General features: G+C 42.6%; 1 protein-coding gene across 1 annotated transcript; it reads left to right on the top strand.

Moving 5' to 3' along the window:
* The first annotated feature begins 4,510 nt into the window (after positions 1 to 4,510).
* Positions 4,511 to 6,163, top strand: LOC147482390 (uncharacterized). Its single transcript, XM_086579301.1, has one exon. It carries the CDS (start codon positions 4,511 to 4,513, stop codon positions 6,161 to 6,163), a length of 1,653 nt encoding a protein of 550 aa, XP_086435427.1.
* The last annotated feature ends 9,831 nt before the right edge of the window (positions 6,164 to 15,994 follow it).

Raw genomic sequence — 15,994 nt, 5'->3', positions numbered from 1 at the left:
GGAGATTGGAACTTAGATGCAAATGCAATGAACTAATCTCAAATACTAATTAACGAAACATCGAAAACTGGATGCCACTGTACTGAATTAACCTTAATGAATAACTAACAGGAAATCATAAACTGGATGCAATTGCACTGAACTAACCTTAAATAATAATTAACGGGAAATCGAAAACTTGATGCAACTGTATTGAACTAACCTCAAAGAATAATTAATGAGAAATTGGAAACTGGATGCAACGTACTACATTAAACTAACCTCAAAGCATAATTAATGGAAAATTAGAAACTTGAAGCAAATGCATTGAACTAATAATCTTAAAATATATTAGTATTATATGTATGAGGAATAAATGTCTCGACAAATATAATTTTGCATTTTAAGTAGTGTTTATCATAATTTTTTATTGTGATTGGGAATGCTTTGCTATTCAAGTAGCTTCAATATTATCTTCGCCACATTAGGCATTCTCACAAAACTTCAATCAAACTTCTATTGTTAAACCTAACAATAAAAAGAAGTCGATGAGTTTTATCAAGGTTTGGTGCTTCCTTTTTATAGAGAGTGGTGCAAGAAATTTAAATGAGTAATTAATATAATTTTCATATCTCATAGCTATGCATAGTTGCTAATATTTTTTAGAATAATTTAATATAACGACACCCGTTCGCAGAACACATTCATGTGATAAATCTTTTCAAGTGAGAGTAGTGTATTCTTTGAGGATATGGAAACAATCAATCTGTTTTAGTGATTTGTACACATTAGTATGTAAGTCGAGCGGTGATGATTTATCGTTAAATCACTATAAATCTAATAAAACTATTATACAAGCTAGATTGAGTTTAAGATAATTCCATTTGAAAATTATGGATTAATATCCTAAACCACAAAGTGAAGAAGCTATCTCAATTTGATCCCTTAGTTTCCAAGTACTTATGGACCATACTCGCTGCTCATTAACGTATTTCGGTTTATTTTCAATAAAAATATAATCTAATTCGAAAATTTGCCGCTAAATCACTATAAATCTAAGAAAACTATTATGCAAGCTAGATCGAGTTTAAGATAAGTCTATTTGAAAATTACGAATTAATATCCTAAACCACAAAGTGAAGATGCTATCTTAATTTAATCTCTTAGTTTCCAAGTACTTATGCACTATAATTGCTTCTCATTAACGTGTTTCGGTTTATTTTCAATAAAAATATATTATGATTAGAAAATTTGCTGCTAAATCACCATAAATCTAAGAAAACTATTATACAAGCTAGATCGAGTTTAAGTTAATTATATTTGAAAATTATGGATTAATATCTTAAACCACAAAGTAAAGAGGCTATCTTAATTTGATCCCTTAGTTCCCAAGTACTTATGCAATATAATCGCTGCTCATTAACGTATTTCGGTTTATTTTCAATAAAAATATATTCTGATTCGAAAATTTGTGTGAGACATTTTGTAAAGCCTTTTCAGCACACAAAATATTTAATAGATCCCGGGCGTATGAGTAGAGACCTTTAATAGAGGATTTTCTCTCTCCTATATGGCACTCTAATATGAGAGTTAACCTTTTCTCTCTCCTATGTGGCACTGTAATATGAAAGATAGTATTTTCTAATAGCCTACAATCCCACGTATATGGAACCCCTTTGGAGAGTTTGAGTGTATTTCTAATTCTTATATTTAGAGAGTTTGAGTGTATTTCCAATTCTTATATATTTGATCAAATAAAAAAAATTGCTAAAAAATAGGTAATTTGTATAAACTAATTTTCTATTACAAATCATACAATTTTAATGTCTATGAGAAAGCACCGACTTATTTCAAATATATCTTTAACACGACCTCAAAACATAGTTAAAAACAATTATACAAAAAATAACATCACAAAATATATAATAGCTAGAAAAAAAAATTAATTGCAAAATAATAATGACAAATATTTTAAAAAATATATAATACTGAATAAAACTAACGTAAAAAAACAATTAATGGAGAACCGAAAACTGTATGCAAATGTATCGAACTAACCTCAAATAATATTTAACGAGAAATCGGAAACTAGATGCAAATGTAAACATTAAACTAATCTTAAAAAGTAATTAATAGAAAATCAGAATATGGATACAACTGCATTAAACTAACCTCAAAAAATAATTAATAGAAAATCAAAACTTGGATGCAAATACATCAAACTAATATAAAAAAATAATAATCTGAAAATCGGAAAATTGATACAAATGCATTGAGCTAACCCTCAAAGATTAAATTAACGGAAAATCGGAATCTGGATGCAACTGCATTAAACTAACCTCAAAGAAAAATTAATTATAAATTGGAAACATAATGCAAATGTGTGAAACTAATCTTAAAAAATAATTAACTGGAAATTGAAAACCGGATGGAACTTCATTGAACTAATCAAAAAAATTAAATTGGATGCAAAACCTTAAGAAATAATTAACGGGAAATCAGAAACTGGATGCAAACTCATTGAACTAACCTCAAACAATAATTAACAGGAAATCAGAAACTTGATGTAAATGCAACTTTATCAAATAATAAACGAGAAATCGAAAACTGAATGCAAATGCATTAAACTAATCTCACAGAATAATTAATGGGAAATCAGAAACTGAATGCAAATGTATTGAACTGACCTCAAAGAACAATTAACAGGAAATTGGAAATTAGATGCAAATGTATTGAACTAACCAAAAAGAATAATTAATGAGAAATAAAAAACTGGATGTAACTGCATTGAACTGATCTCAAAAAATAATAACGGGGATTGGAAATTGGATGGCAACTGCATTGAACTAACCTCAAAATATAAATAACGGAAAATCAGAAACTGAATGCAAATGCATTGAACTAACCTCAAAACATAGTTGGGTTATATGTTATGAGAATGTCTCGATAAGTATAGTTTTGCATTTAAACTGGTGTTTATCTTATCTCTTTCCGTATGATTGGGAATTCCTTGCTATTCAAGTAGCTTCAATATATATGAACTTCGCCTTATTAGGCAATCTCACAAATTAAACTTCAATCAAATTTCTATTATTAAACAACAAAATGAAGTTGAAGGGTTTTATCAAATGTGAGTTCTTTTTTTTTTAATGGAGAGTGAAGTTTTCACGTTATAAGAAATTTTGTTGAGTGATCAATATAATATTATTATATAATAGTTATGCACATTTGCAAATATTTTTTAGAATAATTAATATAACAACACCCGTTCATAGATAATCTTTGAAGATTTCACATAGTGAGTCATACATAATTTAAAGAATAATTAATGGGAAATCGGGAACTGGATAATCTTCGATAATCCCACATAGTAAATTAAGCATAATTTACTTTTTATGTCATGTTTGCAAGGACACTACAGATGGATCAGTAAAAGTTGGTATTACACACCATATTAGATAATTATAAGGAAATCGGAAACTTTATGTAAATTGCATTAAACAAACGACAGAGAATAACTAACTGGAAATTAGAAATTGGATGCAAATCTTTGAAAAATATTTAACGAAAAATCGGAAACGGTATGCAAACACATCAAACAAACCTCAAATAATAATTAATGGGAAACCAAAAACTAGATGTAAATGCATTGAACTTAACTCAAAAAATAATTAACACAAAATCAAAAACTGAATGCAACTGCATTGAACTAACCTCATAGAATAATTGGTGGAAAATCGGAAACTAAATGGAAATGCATTGAAATAACCTCAAATAATAGTTAATGGGAAATCAGAAACCGGATATAATTGTATCGAACTAACCTCGAAGCATAAATAATCATAAACTAGATGCAGATGTATTGAACTAACCTTAAAGAGTTATTATTGGGAAATCGAAAACTGGATCCAAATGCAATGAACTAATCTCAATGACTAATTAACAAAATATTGAAAAATGGATGAAACTGTACTGAACTAACCTAAATGAATAATTACGGAAAATTATAAATTTGATGTAACTGCATTGAACTAACCTCAAAAAATAATTAACGGGAAATTGGAAACTTGATGCAAATGCATTAAACTAACTGTAGTGGTAGTATTGGGGGCCCAAAGTATCAAAGAGAGGATGCGCCCGAGTTAACGAAAGATAGCATGCCGTGACGTACTGGATCGGGGCTAAGTCAATTGGTCGCGAAGATCGGAAACCCCTACACGTAGAGAAGGGAGACATGAGATGGAGGGACAGGTGGAGGGCCCGGATGAAGAAAGGAAAGGATAAAAGAGAAAGTGAAAGGGAAGGGAAGAAGGAGGAGGAGGCAGCCATGAGGAAAAAGGGAGAGAATAGTGTCAAGAGAGAGAAAAGAGTGAGAGGAAAGAGATTGGAACTGTAAAGAGGGTCTGAGAGCTAGGGGTTAGTTCTTGTAGTAGAAAAAGGGTTGTAACATTTGGCGCCGTCTATGGGGAACGAAGAAATGGCACCAAAGAAGGCGGTGGGTAGACCTCGGAAGGTAAGAGTCCTAGAACAAATGCCGGCGGCGGTGGAGGAAGCGGGAAGAGCGAGGGAAGGAAGGGGAGAAGAAGAAGTTCGACTTATGCGGGAGGAGATTGAAAGGCTGAGGGAAGAAAATGAGGGGCTGAGGAGAGAAAGAGAAAGGAGTGAGGAGGAGTCCGGGGAAGAGACAAGGGAGGAATCGGAGAACGAAAGGGTGGAAGAGGAGGAGGAACAGGGGCCGACTCTGGTGGACAACCCGGTGACAGGATTAACGATGGAGCAAGTCCAACAAATGATTAACAACGACCGGGAGGCGAATCTGCTGCAAACGAAAGTTCAGACGGGCGCGGCCAGTCAGGTGGTGGCGGGACTGAACCGCAACCCGCTGGCAGATGCGATATGGACTTCTGAGGTGCCAAAACGTTTCAATCAGCCAAGGTTTGAGAGATATGATGGAACGGGAGACCCGGCAGATCACATCCATCACTTTTGGCAACAGATGCCTCTCTGGCAAGAGGCGAAGTACGATGGTCTGCGGTGTATGATGTTCCCGGCCAGTCTTAAAGGAGGGGCTTTCGACTGGTACTATCGGTTGCCGTCAAGGAGCATAACCAATTTCCAAGAGTTGGAGCAAGCCTTTGTTGATCACTTTATACATCAGAAGCGGAGGGTGGTAGACATCGCGGCCTTATTTAATGTCAGACAAAGGTCCGCCGAATCAGTTAGGGAGTACCTATGTCGCTTCAAGGCGGAAACACTTAAAGTGGAAAATCTGGATGAGAGGACGGCGGTAATAGCGTTCGAGAGGGGGCTGCGACCAGGTACGGCGGTACATCAGTCCGTGGCAAAGAATGAGATTGCGACATTGCACGAGCTCTATCCGCGTGTAGAGAAGTATATCAGATATGAGGACACTATGCAGAAAGACTCAAAGAGGGGAGCTAAGGCAGTTACAGCGGTAGAAAAAGGAAGGGAGCGCAGGAAGATAGAGGGAGAAGACAGAGGTGGGGAAAGGTATCGTGGTAAGACACCGCGGCTGGAGAGGGGGAGGGAAATGGCACGCAGGGAGCAGAGGGAGAGAAAGCCATACCGCGAGGTGGAACAAGTGCCCCTGGCGAGACCGTTGAGTGAGATACTGCCGTTGATAAAGAATGTGCCGGGATATGAAGGTCCGCGAACGTTTCCTGCCGAAATGCCTAATAAGCCCTACTGCGAATATCACCAGGTGCACAATCATGGAACAAACGACTGCTATGCTTTGAAATGGTTGGTTCAGAGATTAGTTGAGAAGGGAGTGATGAGGGAGTTCGTAGCGGAGCCACAGAATAGGGAGCCGGCGCCCAATGATGGAAGAATATTGGGAACCATAAACGTTATCTTCAGTGGGGAAGCACTGAGTCACAATGACCACCGGGATAAGGTCAGGAGGACAGCGAGCATTCAACAAGTTAATGAGTCCCACCGAGGGCAAAGTTACGGCACAGAGCTAAGGAAGGGGGAAGAGGGGATTACATTCTCCAATGCAGATCTCCGAACCGTGGATACTCCGCATGAAGATGCGCTAGTCATCACGGTAGCAATGGATAATTATGTGGTCAAAAGAGTCCTGATTGACCGCGGGCAAAGACCGCGGATTTGTTGTTTAAGGGAGCTCTTGAGGAGATGGGGATGGACCCGGGGAAACTAAGGCCCCCGCGGACCAGTTTGTATGGGTTCAATGGGAGCGTCACGGAGCCTATGGGTGAACTTTTGCTGCCAGTGACAACGGGTCCGGTGACGGTGTTCTCGAGATTTATGGTGGTGGACTCCCAATCCCAGTACAACGCGATCCTAGGGAGGAGATGGATACATGAGATGAGAGCGGTGCCCTCGACTTATTATCAGGTCATACGCTTCCCTACCCCTACGGGAACATACGAGGTCCGCGGAGATCAGGTGGCCTCCAAGAACAGCCACCAGAACACAATTAAGAGGATGTCCCGTGAGCCGGGGTGTGGATCGGCGAACCCAAGGAAGAGGTCGGCATAGCAATTACAGTGCGGGGCCGTGGAGGGGGCGGAAGAGGCCGCGATGGTTTCGAAGACTTTAGATGAAACAGTAGTGGATCTGGGAGAGGGCGGAGAGGGGAAGTTGACGTCGATTGGATCGAGGCTGACGAGCGAGTGGAAGGCTAAGTTGGTGCAATGTTTGGTGGAGAACAAGGACGTGTTCGCATGGGGAATAGAGGATGTTACGGGCTTGGATCCGAGATTCGCATGTCATCACCTACATATGAGGGAGGACGCGAAGCCGGTGAGACAGAAGATGAGGGGAATGAGGGCTAAATACGCGGAAGGAATCCGGGAAGAGGTTGCCAGACTAAAGAATGCCGGGATCATAAGAGAGGTGGAGTTCACGGAGTGGCTGTCCAATATAGTTGCGGTCCCAAAGAAAAATAGGAAGGTGCGAATGTGTGTCGACTTCACGGACGTAAACCTGGAGTGTCCGAAGGATAGTTATCCTATGCCGCGAGTGGACGAATTGGTAGACAGGATGGCGGGCTTCAGTATATTCTCATTTATGGATGCGTCCATGGGGTACAACCAGGTCGCGATGTATGGTCCTGATCAGGAAAAGACATCATTCGTGGTGGAAGGAGGCACATACTGCTATACGAGGATGCCATTCGGGTTGAAAAATGCAGGGGCTACGTTCCAGCGGTTGGGAGAGAAAATGTTTGAGGGCAAGATCCGACGGGGCATTGAGATATACATCGATGATATGGTGGAGAAAAGCATGTCAGAATTAGAGCACCTGGAGGGGTTGAGGGAGACGTTCCAGATACTGCGGGTCCACAACCCAAACTTAACCCGAGAAATGCACATTTGGAGTCACCACAGGGAAATTTGGGGTACATCGTGGACGAAATGGGAATAGAGGCAAACCCCAACAGATAAGATCGCTGGTGGAGATGCCGCCGCCGCGATCTGATGAAGGAGGTGCGGTTGGCAAGGGTAGAGTCGCGGCTCTCAACAAGTTTATCTCAAAGTCATCCGACAAATGTAGGCCATCAGATCGATCTGTTGAGGAACACCACAGATTTCAAATGGACGTGAGTGCAAAGAGGCACTTCGGGGGCTTAAGAGTTATTTAGAGGAGACACTGTTGCTGTCGCGGCCCGAAGTGGGAGAAAAACTATTTTTGTACTTGGGGGTCACAGATTACGCGATCAGCTCAGTCCTCGTTCGGGTAGTAGATAAAATAGAAAGACCAGTGTACTTTTAGAGCAAAACCTTATTAGACGCAGAGACTAGGTACAGTCGAGTAGAGAAGTACGCCCTAGCCTTGGTGTTCTCGGCCCTGAAGCTGAAGCCCTATTTCGAAGCCCATGCAGTAATTGTGGTGACTAACCCGCCCTCGCTGGGCTCGGGGCTGAAAAATCAGGAGGATCTTTGAAATGGGCCGTGATGCTTAGTTCATATGAGATTCAGTATCAAGTCAGGACAGCAGAGAAGGCTCAGGCAGGGCGGAATTCTTGGCGGAGTTCCCTGCAGAGGATCCTACATGGGGGGAGGAGATGGTTTTGGAGCCCGAGAGAGAGGAGGAGCTGGATTGTCTGAACCCCTGGGATGCAAGGAATGGTTGAGGGTGTTTTGATGGATCGCCAAATGAGATGCCGGCAATGAATGGAAGCGCGGTAATCGGGTCACTCCGGAGAACAATAGGTTAGAGCAGACGATGAAATTGGGCTTTTCAAAAAGATCAAATAACGAGGCGGAGTATGAAGCGCGTGATCGCGGGCATGAGAATGGCGGTAGAATTGGGCGTGAGAGAACTCACCGTATACTCCGACTCCAATTTGGTGGTATGCCAGGCGAATGGAGGATTCGCGGCTCGGTGTCCCAGAATGGCAAGGTATTTGGGGGTCCTGCGGGCTTGGGCCTCGAAGTTCAACCAAATCCGATTCCTCCATCTGAACCGTGGGGAGAACTGCCACGCCGATGCTCTGGCTTACGTGGCCGCCGCCATTCCAGGATCTGAGGAAAGGATGATCGAGATAAGGAAATTGAGCAGGCCGAGTACCGAGGAAAGGTTAGAGGTAATGATCACGACAAGGGGTGATGATGGATGGATGGGTCCGTTCAAATAGTTCTTGGAGGGGGTCGAGGTGAAAGACCCTAAAGAAAGGCGGAGATTGGAACAGGCGTCTCGAGAGGTACACACTGATTCGAGGAGAATTATATAGAAGGAACTTCAACGGGCCTCTGTTGAAATGTTTGGGGCCGAAGCTGGCTCAAGAGGTGCTCAGTGAGCTTCACGAAGGAGACTGCGGGAGTCATTCAGCGGGCCGGACAACGGTACACCGGTTGTTAACACAAGGTTACTTTTGGCCGCACATGAAAAGAGACGCTGTAGAGTTCTCCAGGAAGTGTGAGAAATGTCAAAGATTCTCTCAACTGATATATGGGCCCCCGAGCCAATCGCTCTGTGTATCGAGTCCATGGCCATTTGCAATGTGGGCCCTCGACATAGTGGGGCCGCTGCCAATGGCCCGAGGTAAGAGGAGGTTCCTGTTGGTCGCGACAGACTACTTTACAAAGTGGATTGAAGCCGTGCCCCTGCAAGTGGTAAAGGAAGCCCAAGTAATTAAGTTCTTGTGGGAGAATATCATTTGCCGTTTCGGGTTGTCGTATGCTATCGTTGCAGATAATGGAGCGCAGTTCACGGGATCGAGAGTTAAGAGCTTTCTGCAGGCCTATCATGTGAAGCAGGGGTTCTCGGCCCCGTACAACCCCGAGGGCAATGGGCAGGCGGAGTCCTCCAACAAGACCATACTAAACAATCTCAAGAGAAAGTTGGAAAGCAAGAAAGGGTCCTGGGCCGACGAGCTCAACCATGTACTATGGGCATATCGAACAACGCCGCGGACCACTACAAAGGAGACCCCCTTTTCTTTAGCATATGGTGTTGAGGCCGTGATACCAACAGAACTGGTGGCAGCTACTACTAGAACCTCAGCCATTGAGGATGGATCAAACTGGGGCATCCTAGCCAGAGATATGAATCTAGCTGAAGAAAGAAGAGACACCGCGCGCATCCGACTAGAAGAGTACCATCGCCGCCTCCAACGGCAAAGATAACAAGAGGGTGAAGCCTAGGAGCTTTAAGGTGGGAGACCGGCATGCTGGGCGGGTAACCCCCAACACCAAGAAGGTGAGCGAGGGAAATTTGGGTCCAACATGGGAGGGCCTTATGTGGTGATTGAGGTGGGAGGGTCAGGCACCTACAGGTTGCGAACCTTGGAAGGGAGAGCTGTTGAAAAACCGTGGAATGTAAGGCTGCTAAAAAAATTTCATGAGTAAATGTAATGGGGAGTGGCTGTAAACCACATGAGCTAGTTGTACATATATAAAACTTTAGTACTTTTGAGATGGTTAATGTCGCGTGAATTTTACCGCCCTTGAGTAGAGGGAACGAAGGGGAGAGCCCTCCGAGGGGAGAAGTCTAAAACTCAATCGGGCAAAAAGAGTGTCCACGACGGGTCGCGAGATTCAGCGAAGCCGGCGAGGAGGAGTCGCCCCGGACACGATATGAGATGCCGGCAAGGGGAAGCGAAGAGGCTTCCTCTGTCCGCGGACAAGGGGTCCGACATGAGTATAGGTCAAGGGCGTGGTCTCGACCTGAACAGGGGGCAAAGGGAGCGAGGCTCCCGACCAAATGGGTGAAGACGATGATAGAGGACCATTACCACTAAAGTCATACAAATATCGGATACCGACAAGGACACTTGGGATTGACAAAGACAAAATATTTGGTGTATCCATAATCAGTTATCCTCAACCGGAGAGACTAAAAATAAAATGAAAGGTATCAGAAATACTACAAATAGTAACAAAGAAGCCTGGCCAGGGCACAAAACAGGCCATTTCAAGCAGAACACACTTAAACATTTTCGTGGACCACTGACTCGGCGGCTTCCTCGAGGGCGGCATCCGCAGCAGCGTCTATCACCCCGGCCACTATGACAGTGGCATCATCGACCGCTGAAACATATTCCGGAAGTGGAGCCGCCACCTCTGAAGGGGGGACCGCGGTCGGGGCTTCAGGGAGAAGTCGCCCTTCTTTGATAAGCCGCTCATGCTCCTCCTTAATCTTTTTGGCCACTCTCTTGTCGGCCTGGGCACCCGGTGATCCCCGAGCTCATCTATGTCGATTAATCGTCGTCTTTGCTTGTGGAGCGCCGCCATTTCAGCCCGGTGCTTTCGAGGAGGGAGGCCGTGGCGGGCGGTATGCCGAGCCAAGAGGGTTTCCCCGCCGATTACTCAGCGGTCATTAACCTTATCCATATAGGCGGGTGGGCGGCTCCAAAGCCAGCCTTCACCTTCCCCGGGCCCCGAAGCTTTCTATGTCCGCGAGCCCTCATTTTTGCTCCAGCGGCAATGTCGCCGTCTGAATTGGTCGATCCGGGCCCTTGCACCAAAAAGGCCTCGGATCATGTAAGAGATGTCCAAGCTCATCTGAAAAGAAATAACAGAGGTTAGAGCATTCAAAGGGGGGGGGAAAGGCACCCAGTACAAGAGAGAGAGTACCTTCTCCCAGCCAGTGTAAAAGGAGGTCCGGTGAGAGTCGAACGTTCCCCCATCAGCATAGGCCATGTCCCTGGGGAGATGAGACCCATAGAACAGAGAGGAGGCCACGACGGCGTTGTCCAAGGCCAAATCGCAAATGTTGAGAGTGCGGTTCCGAACCTTGAAGGTGGGGCAGAAAGTAGGAATGGGCTCAGTGCCCCCTCTTTCAGAGAGCGGGGGGCCACTTCCTTCCGCCGGCCGCTTTCGACCAGGGGAGCAAAGAGGTTGGTCCGCTGGATGATGATGGGCGGGTCCTCTTCAGATGTAGAGGTCCGCGGACGCTTAGGAGCCGGAGGAGGGGAGGATTGAGTGGCAGTGTAGGGACGCATTAACGGAGACATCCTCATCATCATCGAAGTCGTCTGCCGAAAAGCTTGCGCTTTGTGGGTTTCATGTCGGGATGAGGAGAAGAAGTGGAGAGCGAATGAGGGGAAGAGTATTGGTCTTCCCAAGTGGTCAGGGACCGGTAAGGGTGTGGGTCAGCGGAATGAGGTGGGGAAGCGGAGGATGAATAAGGGGGACGGCGATTTGGTCGGTGGCGGGGGGAAGCTTTTTTGGTGTGGCTCTTCTTCTTGGGAGGGGGTGAATCCCGAGGCTTTCTCTCTTTGGGCGGTGGGGGGTGGTAAAAAGGGGAACAATATTTTCCAATAAACTTTAGTTGGGGATCGGAGAGGAGGGGAGTGGCAGTGACGGGATCAATTCCTAGTACCGCAGATTGGGCCTGTCCCAGGTCGCGAATCTTCCTGAATGTGGTGGAAAAGAAATTATCGTAGGGCTGCGACTTCGAGTCCGGACGCCAACCTGAAAAAGAAAACGGTCAAGTCAGAAGGGGGAGCAAAGAAGACCTACACCAAGGGATTAGTAGAGAGGCAAACTCACCGCTGGGGAGAAAGGCCAGATGATTAAGGCTCAAGTCGGGAGGAAGATCCGCGGAGAGGAAGTTCCCAGAGATGTAAAGGGGGTAATGGTGCCACAACTTGTCCGAGGAGGTGACACGAAGTATAAAATGTTGCTTCCAGGTCAAACACGTAAAGAATGGTATCCCACGCCGACATCCTTGGTGCTCTTTTTATGTAAAATGAGCGTCATGTCGCTGGATCGTTATTTTGGGGACTTCGACCGGTTGTAGTGGTTCGCGAAAGATACATAACCCTCCGTGAAATTGTCGATGCCTTGGCAAGGAGGTATGTTGAAGTGATTGCATACTTCGACGTCAAGACGGGTGAGGGGCAAACGGAGGCCGGCTAGAATCTGCCCCACCGTGGCAACTAGACAGCCCGGCTTATAGGGAACCAGATGAGGGTAGTAGGTTAGAGGCGGGGACATGCTCCATATATGACGCCGGGTATGCCGTAAAGTCGCCTTTGCCTTTGACACTTCGAGATTAGGTCGGCGGGCGGGCGGGGGGGTAATGGAGGAAGGGCAAAAGGGCGCCGAGAGGTGGAAGGAGCCCCGATCCGGTCGGGTGGGGGAGGTGACACCACGGGACGGGAGGGAGGATGAGGTGTCGGATCCGGACGCCGACATCGAGGTCGAGGAAGAAGTTAAAACGACAAGACCGGTTGGAGAGAGAAGAAGCTGAATAGTCTCAAATTCAAGAGAGAAACACGCAATATAGCAAATAATGGATTAAGGAGGAAAGGGGACCAACCTGAGGGAAGGGAGGAGCAGCAAGAACAAAACCCTCCACAAAAGAAAATAGGAAGAACAGCCGCGCGCGTGACCGGAGCAGTTAACCAAGGGGAAGAGTAGAGAAAAGGGAGAGCAGTTAGGAGGAAAATGAAAGACTGAATGGAAAGGGAAAGAATCGAGCGGGCTTTTTATAAGAGGAAGGGGCAAAAGAGTAATTGGAAGGGGCTGAAATCGAGGCGACACTAAAAGGGATCAGTCAGGGATTGACGCGTGGATGCGCAAGAAATGAGGGGACGCAGGTTATAATTGCGATGGGACTCGTGAGTCCAGCGAGGAAAAAGAATCTTTGGGAACCGCGGAGGAAAACGTGACATCAGGGACTCTTGACTCCCCGATCACCAAATGGTAGCGGACTCGAGAGGGGGCATCTGTAGTGGTAGTATTGGAGGCCCAAAGTATCAAAGAGAGGATGCGCCCGAGTTAACGAAAGATAGCATGCCGCGATGTACTGGATCGGGGCTAAGTCACGTGGTCGCAGTACGGAAACCCTACACGCGTAGAGAAGGAGACCGCGAGATGGAGGGACAGGTGGAGGGCCCGGATGAAGAAAGGAAAGGATATAAAGAGAAAGTGAAGGGAAGAAGAAGGAGGAGGCAGCCATCAGAAAAAGGGAGAGAATAGTGTCTGAAGAGAGAGAAAAGAGTGAGAGGAAAGAGATTGGAACTGTAAAGAGGGTCTGAGAGCTAGGGGTTAGTTCTTGTAGTAGAAAAAGGGTTGTAACACTAACCTCAAATAACAATTAACATAAAATCAGAAATTGGATGCAACTGCATTGAACTAACTTCAAAGAATAATTAACGGAAAACCCAAAACTGGATGCAACTGCATTAAACTAAAGTCAGAGATTAACTAACAGAAAATCAGAAATTGGATGCAAATGATTGAAATAACCTACAAAAATAGTTAACTAGAAATTGGAAATCGGATGTAACTGCATCGCACTGACCTCAAAGCATAAATGTCCACTTTTTTAGCCTTCTCACATGAGTAATTACGAGTAATTAGGAACCCAAAACGAAAGCGAGTTTATAAAAACAGACTCTTACATGTATACAAACTGTATAGAAATTATAAACTATCGAACTAACCTAGAAAAACAATTAACGAAAAATCAGAAACTGGATTCAGATGTATTAAACTAACCTCAAAGAGTAATTAACGGGATATTGGAACAATGATGCAAATACAATGAACTAATCTCAAATACTAATTAACGAAACATCGAAAACTGGATGCAACTATACTGAATTAACTTTAATGAATAACTAACGGGAAATCATAAAGTGGATGCAATTGTACGTACTGAACTAACCTCAAATAATAATTAACGGGAAATCGGAAACTTGATGCAACTGCATTGAACTAACCTCAAAGAATAATTAATGAGAAATTGGAAACTGGATGCAACGTACTACATTAAACTAACCTCAAAGAATAATTAATGGAAATTCAGAAACTTGATGCAAATGCATTGAACTAATAACCTTAAAACATATTTGTATTATATGTAGGGGGAATAAATGTCTCGACAAATATAGTTTTGCATTCTAAGTAGTGTTTATTATAATTCTTTTATTGTGATTGGGAATGCCTTGCTATTCAAGTAGCTTCAACATTATCTTCGCCACATTGGGAATTCTCACAAAAACTTCAATCAAACTTCTATTATTAAACCTAACAATAAAAAGAAATCGATGAGTTTTATCAAGGTTTGGTGCTTCCTTTTTATAGAGAGTGTTGCAAGAAATTTAAATGAGTAATTAATATAATTTTCATATCTCATAGCTATGCATAGTTGCTAATATTTTTTAGAATAATTTAATATAACGACACCCGTTCGTAGGCCACGTTCATGTGATAAATCTTTTCAAGTGGGAGTAGTGTATTCTTTGAGGATATGGAAACAATCAATCTGTTTTCGTAATTTGTACACATTAGTACGTAAGCCGAACGGTGATGATTTACCGCTAAATCACCATAAATCTAATAAAACTATTATACAAGCTAGATTGAGTTTAAGATAATTCAATTTGAAAATTACGGATTAATATTCTAAACCACAAAGTGAAGAGGCTATCTAATTTACACAAATTCTTGTCGTTTCGAACCTGCAAATCAATAAATATAATTTTCAAACCTGCGACAATTAAAAAGAATAGTGGCAAGTTAGAGTCGTACCACACCTTGAAATGGAGAAATTAGAGCGAAGAGAATTAATAAACCAATAACTAACTAGGTATGCGAGATTTAAAACAATTTTTTTTGGATTTTGATTTTATCAACCTAATTTAATCTAAGAATGAAAATTTGCTTCTATTTTATCAACTAATTAAACTAATTTTTTTTTGGTTTTCAAGAATTCAATTAATGAGAAATCATAATGGTGAATGACTTCACCCCTACTTTTAAAGAATACATTATTTCATATATTTCCAAACATTTATTCTCCTTTCTATTTTATAAATTTTATCAAATTAAATTTCATATATTTCCTAACATTTATTCTCCAACGCTAATTGCAAGTTTAATGGATGATTTTCAATAAATGCATTTTATGGACGCTAGTCACATTTTTTTTTAAAAGAATAAATCCTCAAATTCTTCAAGCATTATAGGAAGCTATCTAAACATAACAAATCAACTCAAACAAATTAAAGTAGTATAAGTCATCAAGGATAGGCAACTAAAACGTTATTGAACAAGCTTTAATAAAAATAATAATGGTAAAAGAAACTAACAATGAGAAATACCCCAATTATTATGGTGATAGAACTTGTGCACATTTCGTTTCAATATTATTAATTCATATGAAGAATATAATTGGATACGTTAAAGATTATACTGGCGAATAAAAATTGAAAATACAAGAAAATAAGCCTACATCTTCATGATAGGGGATTCATCTTCCACCATTAGGGTAAAGATTTTACCCCATCATGAGTTTAGAACACATAAAAAGATAAGAAGTAGATACCACCATTGCACTTGAAACTTGAATTATTGTATTGATTGTTGATCGAGAACAAGAGAAACTAATACAAGCTCAAAACTTTCTCCCTTAAAACAAAAATGAACTAACTAAAGAACTAGCTTGATGTATTTTTCTCTCAAGTCTGGATGTCTTCAATGCCAATTCTCTTATCTATTTATAGCTTCTACAAAGAATATCTTGGTGCATAATATCTTCACATGAAATGGAAACAATTTTTGTGATATGG

The sequence above is a fragment of the Coptis chinensis genome, chromosome 8, assembly GCF_015680905.1.
Source record: "Coptis chinensis isolate HL-2020 chromosome 8, ASM1568090v1, whole genome shotgun sequence".
Taxonomy (NCBI): Eukaryota; Viridiplantae; Streptophyta; class Magnoliopsida; order Ranunculales; family Ranunculaceae; genus Coptis; species Coptis chinensis.
The sequence above is the reverse complement of the archived record's forward strand: the minus strand, read 5'-3'. Positions and strand labels throughout refer to the sequence as shown.

What these genes read in the sequence shown, in the direction of transcription:
- LOC147482390 (XM_086579301.1), top strand. Translation starts at nt 4,511, where the DNA reads ATGCCGGCGGCGGTGGAGGAAGCGGGAAGAGCGAGGGAAGGAAGGGGA.